The 24908-nt window shown below is 41.7% G+C and overlaps 7 protein-coding genes across 9 annotated transcripts in view; 5 read left to right on the top strand and 2 right to left on the bottom strand.

Annotated features, from left to right (window-relative positions):
• The window catches only part of LOC117144382, a 57329-nt gene extending 55239 nt beyond the window's left edge, over positions 1-2090 (top strand). Inside the window, exons 4-7 of the mRNA XM_033309518.1 lie at positions 308-443; positions 503-759; positions 819-990; positions 1455-2090. Coding sequence (XP_033165409.1) covers positions 308-443; positions 503-759; positions 819-990; positions 1455-1591 — 702 coding nt within the window. The 3' untranslated portion in view covers positions 1592-2090. The remainder of the gene's footprint in view (positions 1-307; positions 444-502; positions 760-818; positions 991-1454) is intronic.
• Positions 2091-4818: 2728 nt separating this feature from the next.
• On the top strand, positions 4819-6254 carry LOC117145759 (retinoid-inducible serine carboxypeptidase). The gene is made up of 2 exons (XM_033311528.1): positions 4819-5785; positions 5841-6254. Exons 1-2 carry the CDS (start codon positions 4819-4821, stop codon positions 6149-6151), a joined length of 1278 nt encoding a protein of 425 aa, XP_033167419.1. The 3' UTR covers positions 6152-6254.
• Positions 6255-6674: 420 nt separating this feature from the next.
• LOC117143326 (retinoid-inducible serine carboxypeptidase) lies at positions 6675-8308 on the top strand. Its single transcript, XM_033307986.1, has 3 exons — positions 6675-6805; positions 6974-7885; positions 7961-8308. The coding sequence occupies exons 1-3, from the start codon at positions 6730-6732 to the stop codon at positions 8254-8256; spliced, it is 1284 nt and encodes a 427-aa protein (XP_033163877.1). The 5' UTR covers positions 6675-6729; the 3' UTR covers positions 8257-8308.
• Positions 8309-10084: 1776 nt separating this feature from the next.
• Positions 10085-11666, bottom strand: LOC117143979. 3 transcript variants are annotated; one of them, XM_033308937.1, is made up of 5 exons: positions 11446-11666; positions 11336-11406; positions 10883-11281; positions 10502-10812; positions 10085-10420 (listed from the first exon to the last, which is right to left on the bottom strand). In XM_033308937.1, exons 3-5 carry the CDS (start codon positions 11251-11253, stop codon positions 10164-10166), a joined length of 939 nt encoding a protein of 312 aa, XP_033164828.1. In that variant the 5' UTR covers positions 11254-11281; positions 11336-11406; positions 11446-11666; the 3' UTR covers positions 10085-10163. The 3 variants fall into 3 exon arrangements, with proteins under 3 accessions (XP_033164828.1, XP_033164813.1, XP_033164821.1); XM_033308922.1 differs by having other exon boundaries at positions 11336-11392; XM_033308930.1 differs by having other exon boundaries at positions 10883-11276; positions 11336-11392.
• Positions 11667-13332: 1666 nt separating this feature from the next.
• LOC117149255 (C3 and PZP-like alpha-2-macroglobulin domain-containing protein 8) lies at positions 13333-18445 on the top strand. Its single transcript, XM_033316761.1, has 9 exons — positions 13333-13477; positions 13926-15116; positions 15178-15439; positions 15499-15724; positions 15780-15800; positions 15862-15918; positions 15983-16091; positions 16143-17238; positions 17327-18445. The coding sequence occupies exons 1-9, from the start codon at positions 13416-13418 to the stop codon at positions 18377-18379; spliced, it is 4077 nt and encodes a 1358-aa protein (XP_033172652.1). The 5' UTR covers positions 13333-13415; the 3' UTR covers positions 18380-18445.
• A 24-nt stretch (positions 18446-18469) lies between these two features.
• On the bottom strand, positions 18470-19682 carry LOC117149271 (phenoloxidase-activating factor 2-like). Its single transcript, XM_033316762.1, has 2 exons — positions 19333-19682; positions 18470-19269 (listed from the first exon to the last, which is right to left on the bottom strand). Exons 1-2 carry the CDS (start codon positions 19654-19656, stop codon positions 18502-18504), a joined length of 1092 nt encoding a protein of 363 aa, XP_033172653.1. The 5' UTR covers positions 19657-19682; the 3' UTR covers positions 18470-18501.
• A 4236-nt stretch (positions 19683-23918) lies between these two features.
• On the top strand, positions 23919-24325 carry LOC117149409. The gene is made up of 2 exons (XM_033316774.1): positions 23919-24066; positions 24132-24325. The coding sequence occupies exons 1-2, from the start codon at positions 23956-23958 to the stop codon at positions 24288-24290; spliced, it is 270 nt and encodes an 89-aa protein (XP_033172665.1). The 5' UTR covers positions 23919-23955; the 3' UTR covers positions 24291-24325.
• The last annotated feature ends 583 nt before the right edge of the window (positions 24326-24908 follow it).

Below are 24908 nucleotides of genomic sequence, written 5' to 3'. Positions count from 1 at the left end.
TGTATATTTAAATGTTGTCGATGCACAGCAAAGAAGGTTACGCCTATCTTATGTAATCACTTATGTACGTAAAAGCTGAAAGCAAATAGTTGGTGGTTGCCTTTCAAGCTCTATTTACCTGCGCACAATTAATTTATTACAAAAAATACTGTTCAAATGTATTATTTATATTCAATATATTAGTATATGTATGGAGGGAGGGCAATGGGTGTTGACAAATTATTAGTTGGGTTTGATGATTCATTCAATGTATACATTGAAAGACTTAACTTCATCTAGTACTTTTCAAATTCTCTGTACTCTGCAGACTGCCCAATCGAATGCCAGCCACGTTCTCTTGCGAAATGTTCCCACCTCAATATCGGGCAAATTTGCCTGCGAAGTGTCCGCAGATGCACCCACCTTCGATACTTCCATCGTGGCCGCCGACATGGAGGTGGTTGGTAAGTAAGCAGGTGGCTTCTCTTACCCTCCCACTAACCCCCAACGCGTTCTGCCGCAGAATTGCCCACCCAACGACCCATAATTACTGGCATCCATTCAAGATACCGTCTGGGGGACGTTATAAATGGGAACTGCTCATCGGATTACTCCAAGCCGGCTGCGAATCTCACCTGGTGGATCAATGACATACAGGTGCCACCCAATTACCTTCGCATCTACGACATTCAGCGGCACGTGGCCGAGCATCTGGAGTCGGCGGTTTTGGAGATCAAGTTCGTGGTGACAGTACATCACTACATCAAGAGTCGCTTAAAGGTAAGTCGACATATCTTACCATTGCTGGAGCCAACAAAAATGTTTAATTAATTTTGCAGTTGAAATGTTCGGCAAGGATACACGAAATTTACGCACAGGAAAGCGAAAAACTAATCGAGGAAGATCGTCCCAGGATTCTGGCCTCTGGAAGATCACCTGATATGAATATGTATCCATTTGATCAGCCAGGGGATGGAGATGAGCACAACGAACTATTCTTGATCCATTCAAGTAAGTACCGTTCCCAAATTCACCCATGGAAAAATCAGGAAGTAACTTTTCGAACAATGACAATCAAATGATAAGATACATTCGGTCGTCATTAGGTGAGCTTGTTCTGCCTAAAAATTAGCCCACAGTAAGGAAGATGAGGGAACCAACTGACCCAAGCGGGCCTGAAGATCTTGTCCTGATTGTTTTTACAAGCCATACATATATGCACAGGGGAAACATTTATACGCCCGCCATTACAGTGATAAACTGTGGGGCATTAAATCAAAGTTAGCGAAAAAGGACCGAGCACCTTATTATCCTTGTGTGTTTGGTCCTCTGACCGGCAGCGATTTATTAATGCTCTGCGCTAAGCTGGAAGCAATTAATTCAAAGATTAATTTCACCGGCGAGTGCCCTTTCCGAAGCGGATTTCAATCTCTAGCCCCGCCTAAAACAATCTGTTTTGTTCTGTTTTATTTCAGATGCGGCTTGCGGACCATTTGCCTGGCATCCGATTCTGTTTTTGCTGTTGTGGCCAAGTTTCTGGGTTTTGGGCGCCTGGGAGAACTGGCTGTGGAACCTGTTGGAGGCTCGACTTTTCGGCAGGGCGGTGCGGTGATAGGATGGCCAATGGCAGGAGAGATGGACTTTAGGCGGGACTTGAGACGGATGAGAAACCCTGCTCAGGCTCGGCAATAACGGAACCCACATTTAGCGAATCGATTAGCAAATCAAGAGTGAAGGGTCCTCAGCATACCGAATATACCTACTCACATACACCTACATCTATGTTAAGTACGTAACTGTAAAGCCAAATGCATTTCCAAAGACCCGTACTCCTCTATTCCTAAGTAAAGTGTAAATAGGCATCGAGCACTTCCTCGCATACTCAACAGGAATATATATATACTACATACATATATATACCATATATATATATATCTACTCTCTAAGCAGGATTCTAAATGTTTGCTTTCGTTGGGTTTTCGACGATTTATTGTTAAGATTGTGGTTTCTAGGCAGATTCATTGTTCTGTTCGTCTGTGTCTGTACAACTAAAATGATTATCCGTAGCTTTAACTTTAGTGTGATCTTAAGTTGAAAGTGTGCGTATTGATGAAAGCCAAATAAAGATGGTTTTATTTGATCACTTAGTTGCTGTTCTATTCACTTTGAAGGCTCGCAATGGTAAGTAATTAGTTTCATTTAAAAAATTCAATCAGTACACACCCAAATTACAATAACTTATTGCGGGAGACTCCATGCCCAATATTTACATGGCTTAGCCACTCGACCTTTATCCTTTTCATTGTATATATGATTCGGTTGACCCTTTCTTGTAAAATGTAAAATATTACCGTTTATGTGGAAAAAACAGCTGAAACGGAGTAAACAAAGAACAAAGGACAAAGTTTTCAAGCTGAACCGCAAATGGAAAACTTGTATTTTACGTGACAAAAACAACGCACAGTTAGCAACAGGAATGGAAATTTGGAGTCGCAATTGGCGGAATGACATGAAAAACAGCGTACAATGGGTGCTGCTGATTTTGGCAACATGCACGTTGCACAGTGCGCTGCACAGTGGGTGGGGTGCTCATCCCACAGATTGTTGCCCCCGCTTGCAATTTCGCACTCGAATGCATATCTGCGTCCCAACTCCCTTTTAAGCTATCGCCATAGGGGCAAAAACTGGGCCAGGAGCGTATACTGTGCTGAACGTTAAGTCTTATAAGATCCTAGAATATGTTTCGAATTGAGATTTATAAATTTGGTAAGTTACATAATAAGATATAAAAATCTACGTAGTTAAACTGGTAAACTGGTAAGCAAGCCATCAATGTTACGATGTTAGTTAGTGACTTTAGTTCAAGTAGTGACGAGGGGCACCGAATAGTCTACAATTGCAAAAACATTTTTCGGCCATACGGATGGCGTACATTTTATACAGTGTATTTACAAATTCAACAGTTGATATCAGAAATTTTTTATGATGACGCGAACTATGTTTTATTTTCTATTATTTTCAATTAATTTCTGTAGAGGCTATATGATATAGTCGACCCATTATACCCTCTGTAAGGGTATAAAAACCAGCTCGTTTTAGGAGAATTGCTCTGCCAGTCGGGCCAATTGCTTGAAAATGACTTTTGGCAGCGGCCAAAAAGCAAGCTGCTGGAGCTGCTTAATGGACAATCGAAAACGCATTGAACTGGCAATTTCGGTTTTGCTCCCGTGGCAAATTGATTTCCGTTTGCGGTCGCATCCCAGCGTCAACTGGCCCCTGATGACAGCAGCCGCCGCCAGGTGGCGCACTCATTAAAACTGCACTGCAACCGGGACGGAATTGGCAGTGGGTCGTTTGGTTGGGTGCTTTTCGTTTCGGCCTGATTGGTGGGTGGGTGGTCCTGACGGGTCCAACCACTTGCCGTTGTCAAAAGCAGTCGCAACGAGCCGAGGACGAAGGAGCTGCTTGCATCGTAAGCTTTTTTGTCGTCCTGCTTTTGACTTGCGTGGAACAAACAAACATTTGTTAATTACTTTTCCCGGGTGCAGCCACAGAAAACAGAAATCGGATTCATTTTCCACTCCTCTTGTCCGGCGTTCAGACAGTCGGTTCCATTCTTCCATTTTTTTGACACAGGATTTTCCATTGTTTCAGACGCGTTGAAATTGAAATTAAGCAATTTTAACTTTGACAATTACGACATAAAAACATTGGCGTTGGACATGAAAAGCAGACAACTTTCTTCGACAAATAATTGAAAATGTTGAAGGGAGTTTTGGAAATAACTTATATGTTGTTTTAGCCAACAATTAATTATAGTAGACCAAGTATATAATTGACAGCATTTTTTAAAGGTTAGACAGATGTTTTCTTTTATTAAGGCTTCCCAAAAATATTAATTTATTTATTTGTACGTTGCGAAGAAAAGTTTTTAACTTATGCTACAATGGATATCGGATATATGTAGATCCCAAAAATATGTTACACTATTAAAAATTCAACAAAAGGCCCTAAAATATGTTAAAATAATTTTAAATTATATTAAAAGTTTCGACTCATTTCCTCGCTTAAATTAACATAAGGATTAAAGTTTAACAACTACATTGAAAAGTTTTTTTATAAGAGTTTAGTTATAGCTATTGGTTATTTTCATTGTACAGCAAATGTAATTTTAAGTTTGTCAAAAAAAAATACAAAATCATTTTCACCTAATTGCAATTAAATATAGCAAAATAAAACTATGAAAAGATAATTAATTGTTTAGATGAGTAAATAGTTCAGGAAATAAAAGGAAGAGATGTTTATATGCACTTAAAAAAATGATGCTCATGCCTCGGTATGGTAAACAAATGAGATGATGCTAGTCAAATTAATAAATAAACAAAAGGATCGTTGAGTCGAGTTCCTCGACTATCAGATACCTGTTACTCAGCTGGTGAAAATGGGAACGCGTAATTATATAATTTACATAGTGACAAAGCTAAATAGAAATTGTACTTTCAATAAAATAAAATTAAAAAAATAAATAAATTTAAAGTGAGTGATAGTCGGCCAGTTATTATATTTATTTTGTATCTTTTTCGAATTATGTTCCAATTTAAGTAATAATTATAGTTCTGATAATCATTATTGTCGAACTACCAAAATACTTTCTTATTTTAGAGTGCTTTAGTCCGAGTGTGAACAGAAATCCATATAAACAAACTTTTATCTGATATAAAGAGAACCTTAACAATTTTCATGGACACGTTCCATCCGGTCCAAAATGCTCTCCACTCCGATAAATAGCCGCGATTTCGATCGCGAAGAGCCCAGTGATTTTCTATCATACAATTGAGAATGTGGTGTGGTGCCTTGTCGATTGTGTGTCTCCTGTTCGGAATATCCGAGGCCCGCAAAGGATTTGGTCCTGGCGAACAGGACTGGGGTTACGTGGACGTCCGCGATGGGGCGCACATGTTCTACTGGCTATATTACACCACTGCCAATGTGAGCAGTTATACTGATCGACCGCTGGTTCTGTGGCTCCAGGGCGGACCTGGTGGCTCCTCCACAGCCCTGGGAAATTTCCAGGAGCTGGGACCTGTGGACACGAATGGCGAGCCGCGAGAGGGGAACTGGGTACAGTATGTCAACGTGCTGTTCATTGACAACCCTGTGGGATCAGGGTTTAGCTATGCGGATAACACCAGTCTGCTGGTTACCAACAATGAGGAGCTTATCGACGACCTCATTAGCTTCATGTTGCACTTCTATAAATTGCACAAAGAGTTCAAGGACGTCCCTCTCCACATTTTCTCGGAGAGTTATGGTGGTAAAATGGCCCCCGCCCTGGCCATTCGACTGGATGAAGCCATGCGCGCCGGTGAGTTGGCGCAACCGGGAACTCTCAAGTCAGTGACTCTCGGCAATCCCTGGATATCAACTCGGCACATCAGCCGCGAGCACTCCAAGTATTTGTTCGTCAATGGTTTGATCGACGAGGATGGGGTGGCTGTTCTCGATGCCCAGGAGGAACGAATCTTGAGTGCTCTCAAGAAACACGAGTTTGATAAGGCCACTGATGAGTATTTGAGGTGGTATGAACTCATGCAGCAACTGACTGGAGAGGTATACCTTTACAATACACAGACCCACGTGGATGCTTCAGAGGATAGAACCTACGGCTATGGAGAAGAGTTTATCCGCTTTATAGAGAGAAATGTGAGTGAAGCCCTGCAGATCAATGGCAGTGTCTATGCGTCACAGGTTATGGAAGTGTTGTCTAGCCTTCACGGAGATCGCCTTAAATCGGAAATTAATACGAGTGAGTAATTAAATATATCGAATATATTCTACGTACTTTATAATATTTATTTTAGTTCCGCGCCTGTTGAATGAAACTTCCGTTAAGGTAAATATTTATTCTGGCCAGTTGGACACTTTAGTGCCCACTACAGCCACATTGGCTCTGATCAAGGACTGGGCATGGAATAGCAAGTCGGAATATCTGGAGGCCAATCGCACAACCATCGTTATCAAAGGCATACTTCAGGGTTACGAAAAGGTCGGAGGCAACTTCGGGATGTACTGGATAAATCGGTCGGGCCACATGTCCCCTTCAGATAATCCAGTGGCCATGCAGTATGTCCTTCAATCCGTTACGCAATATGACAGCTCTAAAACTGAATAATCTAATATGTAACATAAGACACATCGAATAAAGCATTTCTACCATATAGACGTCGTATGCCAGATGCCCACTTTCGGTATTTTCTGCTGACGTCTTAACCAAGTGCAGAGCTAATATATATTGTGGGTGGGTCTATCGACTGGGGGTCAATGTTTATTTAAAGCAGTGTATATACAAGTTCGATTTTGTTTAGAGGTCTACACTTTGGTTACGCGGCGGCAGACACCAAGGCACTTCCAACAGGTTTATTAAGTATAAACTCTTAGCACAGTCGGACAGTACTTTTTCCATGGTATTAAAAACTCTTCTGTTGATTTAATATGTCAGGATTCCTAATATCAGTAAGTGTACAAGATGAACCAAACATATATTTCTTTAACAATTTTAATATTATAAAAGAAAGGGTGATTTCCATTTCGTGTATCCATTCCATTTCCATTTTTAGTGTTTACTGGAAAAATGTACGTATTTCCTAGTAAAGTAAGCAAACAGCTAAAAGCAGCGTCAGTGCGCATTTCCCGCCGAAGCGGGCAGTTTAGTTCTACTTTCCTTTCCATTGCATTGTGATCATCGCGATTATGTACTTCAATGAGAATAAAAATCGTATATGGGCGTGTGCCCTGTGTTTTTTTTTAACACTGATCTGCGTGCAAGGTGTGTACGTGTTCTCAGACATTAATGCGCTATAGTTAACCAAGTGAACAAAAAATGGCGTAATTGTGGTTGCAATATTGTGGTTTATTAAAATCTACGAAATGGGGTGCTTTTTAAATTTCGATGTTTGAGAAAAATACTCCATAAGGTTTAGTTATATCGTTGCAGGACGCGTTGGTCTGGGACCTGGAGTACAAGAATGGGACTATGTGGAAGTTCGGGAGGGCGCTCACCTCTTTTACTGGCTTCTATACACCACTGCAAATGTGTCTCATTTCACAGAGAGGCCGCTGGTAATCTGGTTGCAAGGGGGACCCGGAGTGGCATCCACTGGTAGCGGGATATTTGAGCAGCTAGGACCCATCGACATCGAGGGCAAAACGCGGGAGAGCAGTTGGTTGAAGCACGTGAATGTTCTCTTTGTGGACAGTCCGGTGGGCACGGGATTCGCATACGTGGAGCATCACAGCCTCTATGCCAGAAACAACAGGCAGATAGCCCTCGATCTTGTCCAATTGATGAAGCAGTTTCTCACGAAGTATCCGGACTTCCAAAAGGTGCCCCTGCATATATTCTCCGAGAGCTATGGCGGAAAAATGGCTCCCGAATTCGCGCTGGAATTGCATTTGGCGAAGAGAGTGGGCGGAGTAGAGTGCGAACTGAAATCCGTTGTAGTGGGCAATCCATGGACCTCACCACTGGACAGCATTCTGTCCTATGCCCCCTTTCTGCTCCAATCGGGCATTGTGGATGACGATGGCTATCGTCGGATATCGCGACTGGCCGGCGAGCTAGCCGCACTTGTCTATGGCGGAAAGTGGATACGCGCCTTGATGAAGGCGACCGAAGTTCAGGGTGAGATCTCCACCAGTGCGGGCGGAGTCTTCCTCTACAACACCCAGCGGCGCGTTCACGTGGACGAGGTCTACCGGTACGGCGAAGATCCGCAAATGAGCCACTTCATGCGGTCCAATGTAACTAAGGCACTGGGGCTCGACAATATGCCCGTGTGGATGGAACAAAACTCTACAGTCTTCGAACGACTCAGTCAGGATATTTTTAAGCCAGCGAATCAAATAGGTAATTGTGATTTATTATGCTTTTTGTTTTGTTGACAAGTCTAAGAACATTTTATCATAAACTTTTCAAATTCAGTTACCAAATTGCTGGAAGAGACGCCGATACAGGTGGGCATTTATTCTGGCATTCTGGACCTACTGTGCGCAACGCCCGGCACCGTTAACTGGATCCGCCGACTGAAGTGGAGCCGCAGTTCGGAGTACGCCAAGGCACCCCGTACCGCCATTCGGATCGACGGGATGCTGGAGGGTTACGAAAAGCACGGCGGACGACTCAGTATGTTCTGGGTCTTTCGGGCGGGACATCTGGTACAGCAGGAGAACCCGGCGGCAATGGCGTATATTTTAAGGTACTTCACCAGCTATGGATAGTGTACAAATTCGTTCGAATAAAGTTACAGAGCTTGCCCGACAACAACTTAAATTCGAGAATTTCAATCATCTTTACATCACCTTCCCGACCCGGGAGTATCTCAAAACACTTGGTAATTAAATGCCATAATTTCGAGGCAAGGCCACAAGTCACCCACATAAGGGACTTGCCCAGAAGCAGCAGCAGCAAACAATTCTCTAACAATTTACTCAAAATTAACTGAATCCCTACTGCCTTCCCTTCCAAACTTTCTGGCTGGGATGCGGTCGGCCGCATCACACGGACAGACATTCGTCTGGCTCAGGCGGAGCCCCATTGTTGGAGCGCTTTACAGGTGCACCGCATCAATTTATTTTCCACACAAAAGCCTATTAAAAGTCTTACACACTTGGGCATTGATGAGCAGCTGGGGAACTTCCCGTTTCGGGTCTGGGTAAATGTTTGCCAAATGAAACCACTTAACCTTTTTTTTTCGACCGGCGACCGAAGGAAAAATGAGCAGGCGGAAGTTGAGTTTAAAAAAGCAGCGTTGTGGCGGCCGGGACCGCAGCAAAAACAAATTAATTAAAAACTTAAAAGTTTGTCTACGGCAACGCCTCAATTGGATGGAATAAAGGAATACAAGCAGTGACAGGAACTGGGAATTTGATGATCCGGGACCTTTCGAAAAATCCCTGAAGTCTGTCAATTGATTGGAGTGAATATGTGTCTTTCTTGCTGAAAGACTGCCTTGTAGATGCCTACATTCTTGGCTGCGATGTTTCTCATTTTGAAAGAAAGAAATAAAATTAACTAGTACGTATAATGCTTTGAAAACGACGTTATTCTGTACCAAATTTAGGGCAGTATTTTAAGCACAATTTAAATCCGACCATAATAATACCACGATATCAATTAAAAGTTGAAATATTTCAAAGAAATCACTTTGTCGTGCCACAACAGAAAATTAACTTAACCCAATTCGACAATTGATTTAAGTGGCCCAGCTCCGTACATACTTAATTTTGTGCGTTGCCTTGTGAAGGCCCCCTCTTCAGAAATCACTCACGTCTCTTTGTCATCAACAACTAATTAGGAAATACTTACGGCTGAAAATAGCAATCGAACAGCACCAGGACCTCCAGTGCCGAATAGATAGATTGTAATTGGAGTCCATGGTCTTTGTTCTCGCGTTCCACACGAACCGCGCACCGTCACGTCAGGGTGCCGAGTAATTTTCACACAAGTTAACGCCACATATCGTGCATATTAATTATAGGCAAATCTAATTTGCCAGACCCCCCGTCCATTCCCATTCCCACCGCGAATCCTCCAACTGCAGGACCTCAGCAGACGGTAGTCACGTATAAGGACCCGCCCCGCTTCAAGAATGCGGATAAAGCTCGTGCACGTATGCCACAGGCTCTATCCTGGGTATGGTATGGTATCCTGGCCTAGGCTGGATCATGTGTGGCTGCCACGTTGCCACCGGTCGGGGGAAGGCTATTGTAGCCATGTCAAATATTTATAGGTAAGCATGCCAAGATTTACCACGCAGCTCACAAATTGCTCCCGTATGCCGGCTCTTTCTTGGCACGGCCAAGAGTAAAATAAATTAAATGCCTGCTGAAAACAAAGGAAAATTCTTCGCATGAAAAATGCGGCTGCTGCATGTGGACGGGGTAAGCAGAAGGTGAGTGTAGAACAAAATTAAAGAAAGCAAAGGTGAATAAATAGGTGCTAATTAGTAAACAGTCAACGGCAGATGTTGCCAATTCTTCAGCATCTGGCGTCTGAACTAAATCACATCGAGAACTTGGCCAAGCTCTTCTATTGCTACGATTGCATTTTTTAAGTTTCAATAAAAAAAAGTTTTAATAACATATTTGATCATTTTGTGCAATGTGTCAAATGCTTAACTCGGAATTTATGTGGAGGAGCTCAAGCTTAAGACGTGGTAGGAATCTTCGGCTTTGCTCTCACAGAAATCACTCATCAGATGCTCCGCTCTCCTGAAGAACACTTGTGTATTTTTTCGACTTTCATAAACATTTTGCTTATGGTTTCCACTGATGCTATCCCATATAGTCCACTTACGCATACGCTCTATGACATCTGCGCAGAACTTACGCTTCAATTGCAGTTCTTGGGAGTTGATGTGATATATTTGCCTTTGAACTTTGCCTAAAAAAAAATTAAATCAGTTAAATAACTTAGTGAACTATGAAGATAAACCAATTTTACGAAAATTCGTTGAGCACTTACGTAAATCAAATCGCAGATGGGTTTCTCTTAAATGCTCGTGTAGTTGCGACTCTTCGTATTCTGTGACTATTTCCGAGTAACGCAAATCTTTGGGTACTTCTTTAAGTACACTGGGGTCATCCTTCCTAACATAACATAGTCCATCGAAGTTGGGTCCGGAATAGGGAACCTGGGTAACGAATCTGGCGTCCCTAAAGTACCTGCGATATTCTTCTTTTTGAGACATTCTGTTGGCCACCATCGATAACACCCGACCGTTGTGAAATCGGAATATCATTGTGGTCAAAAGTTTTTCGACTTTTGAACGGCAGCTGGAAGACAAATTGATTCTCAAGAAAGTCTTTCAAGCTCCTCAATATTTGAAACAAATTTAACACTTACACTGAATTTCGCAGTGAGATGACCCCCGGTATGGAGTCGGTTTTTCTGATATGATGCAGCTCATGGATTATGCAATTTATCAGATCCTCGGCGGCAGTGCTTTGCATCCGGTGCAGGTTTCGGACGTCGTGGATGAACTTTCTGACCCACCATCCCCGAAACAAAGCCTGAATGCGAATTGCCTCACGGTGGAAGTGCTCGTGAATCATACCCTGCAACTGTCGCTCCACTTTTTCGCACAGGATATGCCGCGTGCGAAAGCCGCGCCACCAGCGCTGAATGGCGATTGCAGCCTGCCAGCGCAGGTGGAGTAGCTTTCGGACGCGGTAACCACGCCAGAAGGATTGGATGCGGCGAGCAGCAATGAACATCTTCTACTCGACAAGATGCACAGCTGTCCTTGGGGAAGAAGTCTTAAGTAGAAATATTTCTTGGCTCAATTGGTTGTATTACCAGGTTAATTTCGCCGCCAAAGGCCTGATGAAACTTTCCATATTCTCTTCTTCGAAGCTTATGATAAAGGACTGCCTTTATATACGAAATTAGCAACAGACGCAACTTACTATGACTCGTAACTTGGGTCCTCGTCATCTTCCATGGTGGCTTCAGGTGACCCAAAAAAAATCATCTCTATAAAATCGCGATTTAGTTTGTGAGTGTGTGGTAGTTATTTTATATAAATATAACACGTGTCTTGTGTTGCAGCAACAATTAAAAGGAACTCAATTGAAAAACACAAGTGTAAGTTCAACGCATTCCAGTATACATGGTTATTGATAACAAATGAAAAGCATTTTAGATACTGCTAATGACAAGTAAATATCAGAATTAATGATTTTAAATAATAACATAGAACTTTTATGTAGAGATAATAAATAAAACATTTAAGTGAGCAAGATAAGAAACAGATGTTACAGAAAATGTTTGCAGGTATAATTTCATTTTTATCATAGAAACTGAAATTCAAATTTTGATTAAATTTGGAAACCTATTCGCATACCTTCAGCTGAAGCTAACAGAGAAAAACAATAAATAAGTCAAGCAAAATTATTAAACATGAAAAACTGTGTAATAAAGTGGGAAGAAGGCACTGCGGATTCCTTGCTCCGCGGAATTCCAAATCACCTTATTTTTTAGCGCCACTTTATTTTTCAGATCAACTCATCCGCTTCATGCGCTCAATCAATTTTTGTAGATTTTCCCATGCCTTTTTTCACACATTGCTTCTTGGCACGACTCACGTGTGGACTTTTATATTATTTTCCGAAGCTGCCAAAGCTGTCCTGTCTCTATAGCTCCCACATCGGCAGTCATGATGTCGGCCTCCCAGTGCGCTGATGTGTGTCGATATATGACACTTTATTGTGTGCACATCATCAGTTTTCAAATTATTGTCAAGTACAGCAAGCAATGCATTGCAATGGAATTAAAAGAAATAAAAATAGGCCACGTAATAATAAATAAAAAGGTAAATATGTATGGAGTAGTTAGTTTTAAATCGGATGTTCTTGAAAAGGTTTTAAAGAAACTTAAATACATGCTTACACGTATTCAAGCCCACGCATACATCCGCAAACAGTCATAGCGCACTTAGTGCGCCGCAAAGTATGCAATCAATTTTTATAGCCCACATGCAGCGCCTAGCCGGCGGAAACCGCCCTTCCAGCCCACTTCATACCATTTTAGCCCACCGACTATCCCAACTCCACGGGAGTCTGAATGCTGCAATGTTTCACCAATAATTTTCAATATAATCAGCACCTGTGACGACGCCCAAGCATTTGCACAAATGTTGCTAATGTATAAACATTTGCGGGCCCCATCCCATTGTGGGTGTATCTGGGGGCAAGAGGAAGAACAAAAAATTTGAAATGCCGTTGGATGGCGCTTATCTGTGGGGGGCTGGTGCCCTGCGAGTTCTTTCATTTGCGATAATTTCAGCACATGTGGTTAAGGCAAAAGCTTTGGAGCACCCACAATAATACCATATTGTTTAAATGTATGTAAAGCGCTTAACTTATCTTTTCCAACGGTGTAATGAATATATGTTCCTGGTCAGGATTACTAGCCACTAGTCTGTAAACCCTCCGTCTTATCTATACGAAAGAGTTGATTCTAGGAATTAATAGGGCTAAATATGGTAGTTGGGAATGCGTATCCAGATGCAAGTTTCTTTCAAATTAACCAACTTTAATATTCACTAGTCATATCATGCCATGTTTTTAAAATGTATCTTTTACTTTTAAATTGTCCAAAAGCATAAAAGCTGAAGCCCGTACCTCTCATTTCGTAGAATAAAAACATATTCCAACTAATGGGTGATTTTATTTTGAGAAAACAACCGAAGGAAAATATAATCTTTAAACACATACTTTTGCGCTTGTGTATGTGTCAATGCCTAGTGTGTATATAAACTGACCATCTCAGATTAAAAGCTGAGTACACTTTCGACGTTCAAGCTGGCAGGTCTTCAAATAATCAGTGGCTCTTTAAAAGACTGAAAAGAATAAGTACACGCAGAAAAGATTGCATTATGCTGTGGTTAATACTAAGCTCAACAATTTTGCATTGTGTGCTGTTAATCAATGCTAACGGGTTCGTATTAAAGTGACATTAATATGAAATTCAATTTATAAAACGAGTTAGGGTATAAAAGCATAAACCTTGTTCGAACAGTTGTTCTCAAATAATGAAAAAATTTTAAATAAATAAATAAATAACTAAATTTTACTCGTAAATAACTTTTGACTATGGATCTAAAACGAGCCCTTATCAGCAAATCATTAGGATGATTAAATAATTTAAATATTAAATCCCATTAATAGAACAATTTAAACTATGAAATCATTTGGGAATTTCATAAGACATTAACAAACCGGAAGGGAAATTTTATATTTTATATGATGTTTTTTTGTGCAGATTTTTGGGTCTTCTTAAATATAAAAAAGAAAACACAGTAGCTTAACAAATATATTTAATCGTGGTTATTTCGATGTAAGATGTGCGGTATATATTTCTCATGTTTTTTTTTTTCATTTCGCAGCCTGTACTCTGTTGTGGCACCCAAAACCCTACGGTCTAACAGCGCTTATAAAGTTGTTGTTGCCATCCACGATGCACCGCGACCCACTGAAGTCTCAGTCAGCCTGACCGGACCTTCTTTCAATTTGAGAAAGTATGTTGATGTTCCTTCCATGTCCTCGAAGACGGTTAGGTTTGACATTCCGAAACTAACCAGAGGCGAATACGAGCTAAAAGTACTGGGTAGTGGAGGCATCGAATTCCAGAATTCCACCAAGCTGGGCTTTGAACCCGACTTAAATTGGTTATACATTCAATCGGACAAGGCCACCTATAAGCCCGGCGATAAGATCCAATTTAGGGTACTCTTCCTAGACAAGCACACCCGACCTGCCGTAATCGATAAGCCCATTCAAATTGAGATCCACGATGGAGCCCAGAATTTGATTAAGAGCTGGAAAGATATCAAGCCGACTGGGGGTGTCTATTCCGGAGAGCTTCAGCTGTCCGACAGACCTGTATTAGGCAACTGGACTTTAACCGCCGCCGTGCAAGACGAAGGCAACGTGACGAATGTGCTAGTGGTGGACAAGTATGTGGTTCCGAAGTTCGAGGTGCTCATTTTAACCGCTAAGGATGTGGCGGCTAGTGCTGGGTATATTAGGGCAACGATAAAAGCCAGGTACACATTCAAGAAACCCGTAAAGGGCCACATCGTCGCTTCGATCGAGGGCAGCTCGACAGAGAAGAGCCTGCCCATTGATGGAGAGGTGAATGTGGAGTTTCCCATTTCAGCGACAGCCAAGAGACTTTTGAAAATAACGGCCATTGTTACCGAGGAGCTGACGGACCTCAAACACAACGGTACTGCCTACGTGACAGTCCACCAACACCGCCACAAGCAGGAGGATCTACTTTGGCCAACGAATTATAGGCCAGGTGTATTGTATGAATTTAAGACTGTGGTTAGAAACTTGGACGGTTCTCCTGTCATGGACTCTTCTAAGATGGTTAACTTCAACGTGTTGTGCTGTCAGTCTTATAGAAATTTCTCAGCTTCACTTCAAAATAGCATTGCCACCCAGCACATAATGCTTCCCGATTCAACGTGCAAAAGTTGTCTTGTCACGTCTACCTTTGAGACTGCAGCAAAGTTAGAACGGTACATATACAAGATTGATAAGAAACTCATGATTTCGATCATTACTAAGAAGTAAGTAAATATAGCGTTGCTTTGGGATTGACTAATTACACATATTTCTTTCATCTTAAAGGCCCCAACTAAGGAAGGAGCTTAAAATCAATGTTGTATCCGATACCTATCTTCCCTACTTTATTATTACTATTTTCGCACGAGGTAACATTGTTATGAGTCAATTTATAAGCCTGGAAGGAAGAAAAAAGAGTCAGGAAATTGCGTTCGAGCCAGCCTTTGTAATGGTGCCTCAAGCTACGATATTTGTCCATTACATTTTCGACGGAGTTTTGATATCTGACGAGAAAACTGTGGATATCGAGAGGGACTTTGAGAACACAGTAAGACACTATATTCAACAAAATAATCACGAATCTATTTTCCATACCCTTACCCACAGATTGAAATATCAACAACAAACGAAGCAAGGCCAAGGGATGAAGTGAGTCTAAAGGTGAAAACCGATCCCCACTCTTTCGTCGGTCTCCTTGGAGTGGACCAGAGTGTACTGCTTTTAAGGTCAGGAAATGACCTGAACCGTGATCAAATATTGAACAATCTCGCCACATACTCCACTGATTTGGTGACCCTAACAAATGCGAATATAAATATCTACAGGACCTCGGGTAAGTTATTTTCATAAGCTTCTGTTTTAAATACTAAATTCGATTGAACCTTTAGGTGGCTGTTATACCAATCCTGGTAAGTCAATAAAACGAACATATAATTTAATCAACTTTAATCGAATATTCCCATATATTAGGTAAAACTAATTGTACTGGAAACTTCTTTAGTCGAACGGTGTTTAAAGATGAGTCAGGTAAGCCCATCAATAAATTGCTTAAATTTCTTATCATCTCTCATGGCATCTTAAATAATTCTAGCAAAGAACTCAGGTCCTGTTCCCACTCTCGGTTCAACCACAGCACAAGGTTCCCTTCCACCAGTTCGTAAGCTCTTTCCCGAAACATGGCTGTTTTCAAATATTAATGAGTAAGTTATTTCTATACTCCAAACGCAAGCATAATACATTTATGTTTACAGCGTGGGCGCCAACGGTGAATACATCATTAGAAAAACTGTTCCCGATACGTTGACCTCTTGGGTGATCACAGGCTTCTCCCTCAGCCCTCAATCCGGTCTTGCAGTGACCAGGAGTCCTAGCAGAATTCGTGTGTTCCAACCGTTCTTTATTACCACCAACTTGCCGTACTCTGTGAAGCGGGGTGAAGTGATTGCCATTCCCGTGGTTGTATTTAACTATTTGGGAATGGATGTGAGGGCGAAAGTATCAATGGATAACTCTGACGGTCAGTACGAATTTATTGAGACCACCTACGCTAATATGTCCCAGTATCATTTGGGAGTACAAAGGGAAAAAACATTATGGATTCCCGCAAATACGGGACGTGGCATTTCATTCATGATCCGCCCAAAGAAAGTGGGTCTGACCACTCTGAAAATCACCGCCATTTCGTCATATGCCGGTGACAGACTCCATCAAATACTAAAAGTGGAGGCCGATGGCGTCCAAAAGTACGTCAACAAAGCCGTATTAATTAATGTTCAAAGGTTGAAACGACGTAGTTTGGCACCACCGGAAAAATCACTTTTCATAGAAAAAGTCGACGAAGCTATTGAAGGTTCCGAGTTTTTCGAATTCGAAGTGTTTGGAACTAGCCAAGCGCCTCAACTGGAACACCTTGACGATCTGGTTCACTTGCCCTACGGATGTGGAGAGCAGAACATGTTTAACTTTGTGCCCAGTATACTGGCGTTAAGCTATTTAAAAGAAACTAATCGACAGGATCAAGAGATAGAAAATAACGCTAAGAGTTATGTGGAAACTGGTTACCAGAGAGAACTCAACTACAAACTTAACGACGGTTCCTTCAGCGCTTGGGGGCAAAGTGATCCTTCAGGCAGCACATGGCTCACTGCATATGTGATACGGTCCTTTCACCAGGCCGCCAAATACATCGATATTGACAAAAATGTCTTGGTAGCTGGACTTGATTTCCTCGTGTCCCGACAGGGTACAGATGGAGAGTTTAGAGAATTGGGCAGGGTTATACACAATAGTCATGGAAGTCCATTGGCACTTACATCATTTGTCCTGCTGACTTTCTTCGAAAACAAGGTGAGCTTGCATTGTTTTTCTACTATATTGATGTGTAATTTTTATTAAATTAAAATTGAGATACTCACCCTAAGCCTCTTTTTTGCAGGAATATATGCATAAATATCAGAATGTTATCGATAAGGCTGTGGCTTTTGTGGATACGAAGGTGCGCCAATCAAATGAGCCGTATGATCTGGCCATTGTCGCCCTGGCCCTGTCATTAGCAGATAAACGTAAAGCCAATATAGTTCTGGATAAGTTGGAAAGGTTGGCCAGTCGGCAAGGTGACCACAAGTGGTGGACCGGTTCAGATAAGAGCAAGAGCAGCGATGTAGAGATCACCTCTTATGTCCTGCTCGCCCTTCTCGAGCATCTCGAGCAGCATAAATCGAATGAACACAGACCGATTGTCGATTGGCTGATTAGCAAGCGCAACAGCAACGGAGGTTTCGTCTCCTCCCAGGACACCGTTGTCGGTATTATGGCCTTAACCAAGTTCGAACTCCAATCACATGAATCAACCGATTCTCTTAATATAGACTATTGGCTTTCGATCGAAGATAAAAAACATGTAACGATAACTAAAGAAACTGAACTTAATGTCCAGACCCATACGCTTCCTGAAAACGGAAACAATCTGAAGTTCTTGGCCACAGGTCAGGGGCATGCACAAGTTCAGCTGTCGTACCGCTACAATGTGGCCACCAAGGAGGCGAGTCCCAGCTTCAAATTAACGACTACGGTTAAGAAGTCCGATAAAAGCCGGCTGATCCTTGGCATTTGTGGCGAGTACACCCCCATCGCAGCCTCCGACGGGAATAAGCCCACCAATATGGCTTTGATGCAGGTGCAGCTACCATCTGGTTATGTTTGCGATACCGACTCCTTTGCCGCTATCGAAGCCATTTCAGACGTAAAGCGTGTGGAGACCAAAAACGAAGACACCGAGGTTCATATCTATTTCGAAAAACTGTTACCTGGTGACCGCAAGTGCCTGACCCTGAAGGCCATATATACCCATGCGGTGGCCAATCTAAAACCATCTTGGATTCGGCTCTACGATTACTATGCCACCGAACGCACTGCCACCGAATTTTATCACGTGGACACTTCTCTATGTGACATTTGCCACGGCGACGAGTGCGGAAGTGGGTGCTGAAGTGAATTAATTAGGTATGCGTTTTTTGTATGCCTACAAAAATTAATAAAAATGTATGTTTTAAAAGGTTTTTATAATTAATATCTGAAGAGGAAAAAGGGTGCAATAATTGTCTATATTATTTAAAGTACAATATTGTACAGATGCAACTCCCGATAAATCCATTCCTTGAGCTTTCTTATATCGGTAAACTGAATAGCTCCATTAAGGCTGGTGCTCCAGGCGCCAACCACATAGTACCTGCTGCTCTCGGTGGGACAAACTAGAGGAGCACCTTTGGTATACATGGGCTGCTCCGGTCGGGGAATAGCAGTTAACACTGAACAGCTTGAGGTGTTTGGGAAGATGGTTTCCTCGATATCCATATCCAACCTTAGGACAATATTTCGGGTATACGGGTATAATCTTTTAGTCCCTCTATAATTCCAACCGGTGAGAAAGCAGTTGTCGTAATCCAGATCCACTCCGTTGTGGTCCAGACATATGGGTATTATATGCTGGACCCGAGGAAACTGCTCGACAAGGACCAATAGGGCAATGTTGTTTTTTATTGAATCCCAATTAAATTGCTGATGGACAATTCGATACTGGACACCACGGTCCACGTGAGGCACGAACTCGCTATCAGTTGACAGATCCCAATCACCAGCCCTTATGACAAGTGGTTGTTCCGGTGATAAACAAGTGGCTGTTGTGAGAACCACTTTGTAGCCAATCAAAACACCATTGCATATAAATCTGTGACCGGTATCCAGAATCGCTACCATGTAAGGGTATTCGGCGAGGCTCGTCTCTAGACGACCACCTATTAAATCCATAAAAATGCCACCAACATTTCCAATGCCGCATTGCTTGTACCCTAAAGGAATCGAACCGTTCATTGGAGTAAGCTGAAAGTAGGCCAAGGCAATAATATAGACAATTAATTTAAAGACTATTTCCCCGGAACCTACCATATCGTCGGGATGGCAGCAAACCTCAAGATAATGACAGCCACTTTTCGCCCGTACCTTTAGGTCTACTATGAGTTTCGAACCACTGCGCATGGTGGTTGAGCAATCAGATCGCTTAACACAGGTCTTGTTTTTAAATAGGCCGCAATGTTTAATTTCAGTTTTTGGAATTGGATCATTAGTGGTCGATGGGATCGATGTGGTCGATGTGATTATTGTTTCGTCTGGTAAACCGAATCCTAGATCTGCACTCTCATCAATATCTTCTGCTTCTGCCAAAGCTCCCGAAAAAATGGCCAACAAACTTATTGTTAGTAGTAACATATTTTTTAATTACACTTGATATTCTATTATTTATGATATTTGCATAGATTTATTTTTATTTTCAGCAGAACATAGCTGAGCGATGCATTTGCATGTACTGAACTGATTTGTGAGCATAGTTAATACTCGTAGAGTACTTCATGTTTATCCATATATGTATATAAATACCATATTTGAGTTTGATAACGAGCTGTGAACAACATCTCATACGTTTTAATCCCTGTGTTGATTATATGTATTTATAGGACTCACTTTAAACTACTTTTTTTTAATTGTTTAAAATATAAGATCCCCAGACAATGTAAAATTATTTGCTTCTTGAAGTATAACTAAGTGATTTTATTGTATATTTATTCCAAAGAAGTCATACACATATATGAGACCCTGATGATACGAATTTAAATTCTTAAGAACTGAGAATCCCCTTATCAATGTTTTACTGATAACTCGAATGACCCTCAAAGTAATTTTTTAAAGCTCTAATAAGGCTTGCTTTTAAGTCTCACATAAGCAGACACAACTTTATGTAGTGGATTTGAATTTCCGTAGTTAAATCAATCTCTAACTAGATCATTATTTCCTAGGATTGTGTTGATATTCTTAATCACTGTTCCTCGTACTTTCGCTTTGCTATGCTAATCAAAAAATAGCTTTTTAACTTAGATGACATTTTAGCCCAGCAGAGGATGGGAGATTAAAACATCGCCAGCCGTTTGGAATGATTCTAGTTTACCTTTCCCAAGTGGCGTTTAGAGAACGGCAAGGACTCTTCTGATGAATGAGCTCCACTGGGCAGGGGTTGCATCAGTTGACAGCTGGAGCTTCGTCCTTTGCCTTTCTGCTGCCCCTCGCAATTCGAGTAGACGTTTTCTAATAAACATTAAGTTGACATGAAATACACGCCAAACAAATGAAGCAAATGCATTTCACCCCCGGCGGTGGCGGGGTGTGGGCGTGGCCAACTAATGCCACCCCTTTCAGACCAGCTTTCAACGCCGACACCGCAGGATATGTTTACAAATTGAAAAATATAGCGTGCGACCAAGAGGACGTGCAGCGTAAAATGCACAGTGGCCCACATCCATTTCTATGGCTTGACATTTGATCTATATACACTTATCATTATCATTAGCAATGCAGTCCTATTATATACAAATATTTGATCATTCAAAATTAAAATGCCAATGTCTACATATCCATATTTTCAGACCAGAATCAATGGTTTACGAATCACTGTGTCCATATAGGCAAGTTTTCCTGCAGAAACGAGTTGTTACATGGGTCAGTTGGCTGTGGGCAGGCAGACTTCCTGCAAGTGGACCGTCGACGTGCAGCGCGGTTTTCCACGAACACAGCTCGTACATACTAATGTTGAAAATATATAATGGTTTATGTGAAGAATATGGCAAACTGTACAGCGGTCCATATATATTTCATATATATATATACGGCTAAAAATGAATATTTCCTGCAGAAAAGTATCCGGAGGAGAGAAATCTGACACGAAACATTTGCGTGACAAGCAAAATGTTGGCGCGTCCTGGGACATCGGACGATGGTTAAGCAGTGCGGTGCAGTGGGGGCTAAAAATTCACGTCCAGTGCATTTCAAAGGGAGCCAGAAAAATAATTATGGCCCAAATCACAATAATGCAGAGTAGAAAAGCGCAGCAGAAGGAGAGGCAACCGCAAATTAGGAGTGTATACAGAGGTATGTTGAAACAGGCCGGGGATGTCAGGAGCATGGTAATGAGCCGCAGGATATGTCGACAATTTCTATGCCCATGACATTGAAAAAGAACTTTAAGATTTGCAGGGGTAGAGTCAGACAAACTTGATTGATAACTCAGACATAGCACTGGCAACAAAGGTAGATTTTTTAGTTCAAACAATAATTACAAACTATTACAATATAATAAACTCATAAAATAATATCTTTTGATAATAAAGCAGTCTAAATAAAAATACTAAATCTAAATAATTCACAAACTGGTATGCAAGTGATTGGCTTTCCATTGAATTAATTCTGGAAAGCATGAGAAAATTAACTGGCGGCTAACCCACAGACAAATCTGGCCAAAATGAACGGAGACAGCCGTCGGCAGCTCCAATTTGGCAATGTCGGATTGACAACAATTAAATTTGCCTCCTGTCTGATGCCGCAATGAGACGGCCAATCAGCTACCTCTTTGCACCTCCGCAGATGTCGTCGATGTGAAATTGTTGACAGAATTCAAATCAGTGCCACAGGGCAAAATGCACCGCCTCGCTTCGTCAGAGGAACGCCACTGCTGATGGAAATGATGATGTCGTGTCGGCAATGTCTGTGTCATAAATGTCACTTTCAATTTCGTTGCCTGGCTGGCAGGACTACGGACTCCGTGGGTTCGATTAAAGCGTGTGTTGAATGGCAAATTAGCTAAACGCTCTTCTTCTAAGGCCGCCATCGGAGCAAAGGGAAATTTAATTATGTCAGCAGAGCGCTGTGCATCAAGTCATGTGACAAATTGCGAATTGTGGGGAAAATTAAATTTAAAAGAAATGGCCTACAACACGCTCCTGAAAGTCGAAAAAATATATTTTGTTTATACTTTAAGCACATTCCCATAAATCCCCATAAATAAAAATTGTAATATAATTTAATTGTAAAATTAATAAGTTAATGGAAATAGTTTTGCGCACCTTCCTTAAGTATCCTTATACCCCAATTTATCTAAAGCAACTATTAATCTGTTATCATGGCATAAATTGTGTGCATTGAGAGACCGCGCAAATCGAGTGTCAAAGGTTTCGGGTTGCCAATCGTGCCGGATCCCGTCCTAGCCAGCATCCTGGACCATGAATGTCTGGGCCGGCAACGAGTGCTTCCTGCTTCCTGATTCCTGATACCGGCACACCGACTGTCTCCAGACAACTGTACCAGCTACTATAACTGTCGGCAAGTTGGCTTTATTACTTCCACACTGTTGAATATGCATATAAAAAGCGAATCGGCAGGGGAGGCTTGCTTTGACGACTAGCGGCACGCCCACTTTGAATGGCTGGGCTTGGTTGGATGGATGGTTGGAGGAGGTTCCTTTGTGCTCAGTGCTTCTGCCAAAGGCCAAGGCAGCCGATGCCCAAGGCGGGTGCATTATCACTTGCCAGCCAAGCGAAATATTGTGGGTGCATTAAATATTTTCCCTCTTGCCGCAAGACAAAAGAAACGCTGCACGGACTCCGTGCGGAGGATGAGGATGGGGATGAGGTTGGGCTGAACAAACTATGCGGGCACGAGATGAGGCAAGGACTTTGTCTCCGCTCCCTTTCCAGGCCGTTGTCTGCGCTTTATATTAAACTATTTATGCCTGGTCCTAGGTTCTCGGTTTTCGGCTCCTAGCCACCGGATCTCGAGGTGTCTCGGCTGGGTGGCGCTCGAAAGCCGAGACTCGCAAAATTTACCTACTACTTACATACAGCTGCTGGTGGGGGCGAGGGGCCGCATTTTTATCGGGCAACATTTTGCGGGGGAATTTATGAAAAATTTAAAACAATTGTGTGGCTTTGGCCGCATCGTTCCGGCAGCAGGATGGGTGGCCATTGATCGCTTGGCTGGTCAGTTGGGCGCCAGCGCCACCAGAAATTGTTCATGGCATTCTGCGATGCCAAAGCAAGGAATACCAACTATGCATTGATTGGTTACCTCCTTATAAATGGGGCGTTGGGGGTCATTTTGGATGCTGATGGACAAGAATGCAGTAGGGAAACTTGCCGAAAATGTACTAAAATCTTACTTAACGTACATTTATTAAACGAAAACTTTTTAAAAAGAAATTTATAGTCCAGAGATACCAAGAAAGTAAATCGATTTAGTAGGAAGAAGGCTATATACTCTTGAAGGAATTATATTTTGTGCCAAGTCTGATGTCTCTTACAAAAGATACTATATTTTATTTTCCATTTTCAATTAATTTCCTATACGCATATGAGAAATGAGCTTGAGTAGAAACGGACGATAGGTCCTGATTATATCAACTTTGTAGATCAAGGTTCTGAAAACAACCTCATACGACTAGTTGGCCCAACGGCTTTGAAACGTGTAAGTTTTTGTTCGAAGCTTAAGCAATGACTATTTCCTGGAAACATTTGTTCTACTTATTATCTTATTATATTTCTTGAGAATTGAATATGCATTAACTCCGATTTCCTCATGAGTAGTAGCAGCAGATAAGCTGACGGTTTCCTCGACAAATCGGTATAAATACGCACAGATTCCCAGCCAAAGTCACAGTGTCTTCCAGCCGCTCAAGCCAATCTAAAGATGTCTCCTAAATTCGCACTTGCAATTCTGGTCCTCAGCTGCGTTCTCCTGGGACTGACCAATGCCCAGCACAACAACAGGCGCCATCAGGCTGGGCCTTACCGACAAAAAGTCAGTACCAAGTATTCTTATTGGTTGGGAAAATATTTTAATCAACATTTTATAATTTTTACTAGATTGGGACTCGAATGAATGCCGACGGCCCTTTGCCGCCAAATTTCCCCCCTCCGGGTGATAATGCTGGAGGCAGCGATGTCCCGGCCAACGTGGATTGCATGCCAAATCTGCTGGCTAGTAACACCCTTGATACCAGGAAACCTAGGCCCAAGCATTAATCGGAAACCCGAAATGTTCAAGAACTAAACCAAAGCGACATACTAAGTAGATGGACGACAATAATTTATGGAAATTAAATATTGATTTTTATAAGAATTCAGAAAAATAAATTATAAAAAAAACCTTTAGAAAGAAAAATATAATATAAAATTATATTTATTATTTTCGACAATAACAATAACTGTAAACAAAGTTTTAAATTTATTCAGAACCACTTTCAGCTTCGACAAGCCAAAACTTAAAGTGATCAAAAACTATTAAAAAGCGCAAAAACTTATAAAACTTTTTCCTTTCTAATATTTTCTCAAAGTTTTTCCGACTGTTCATATGACAAATACATAAAATAGTTATTCCAGTGGCAGCTATATGATCTAGTTGACGGACAAGCTAAAAGCCTGATATGACCTTGATGAAGAATATATATACTTTATATAGTCTCAATGTGTTTTCTCCTGCCTTACAAAATTCTGACTGAAATCAAAATTTCCTCTGCAAGGGTATAAAAACTAGACAATTTCGATCCGCTACTGGGTCATTGCGGTCAATTAAGAATGATCGCTAAGCCGAACCAAAATCATTGAACGAATCATTCCGCATGGCCGCCTTCTGTGATATAA

Source organism: Drosophila mauritiana, chromosome 2L (assembly GCF_004382145.1).
Source record: "Drosophila mauritiana strain mau12 chromosome 2L, ASM438214v1, whole genome shotgun sequence".
Taxonomy (NCBI): Eukaryota; Metazoa; Arthropoda; class Insecta; order Diptera; family Drosophilidae; genus Drosophila; species Drosophila mauritiana.
This window is presented reverse-complemented; position numbering and strand designations above follow the sequence as displayed.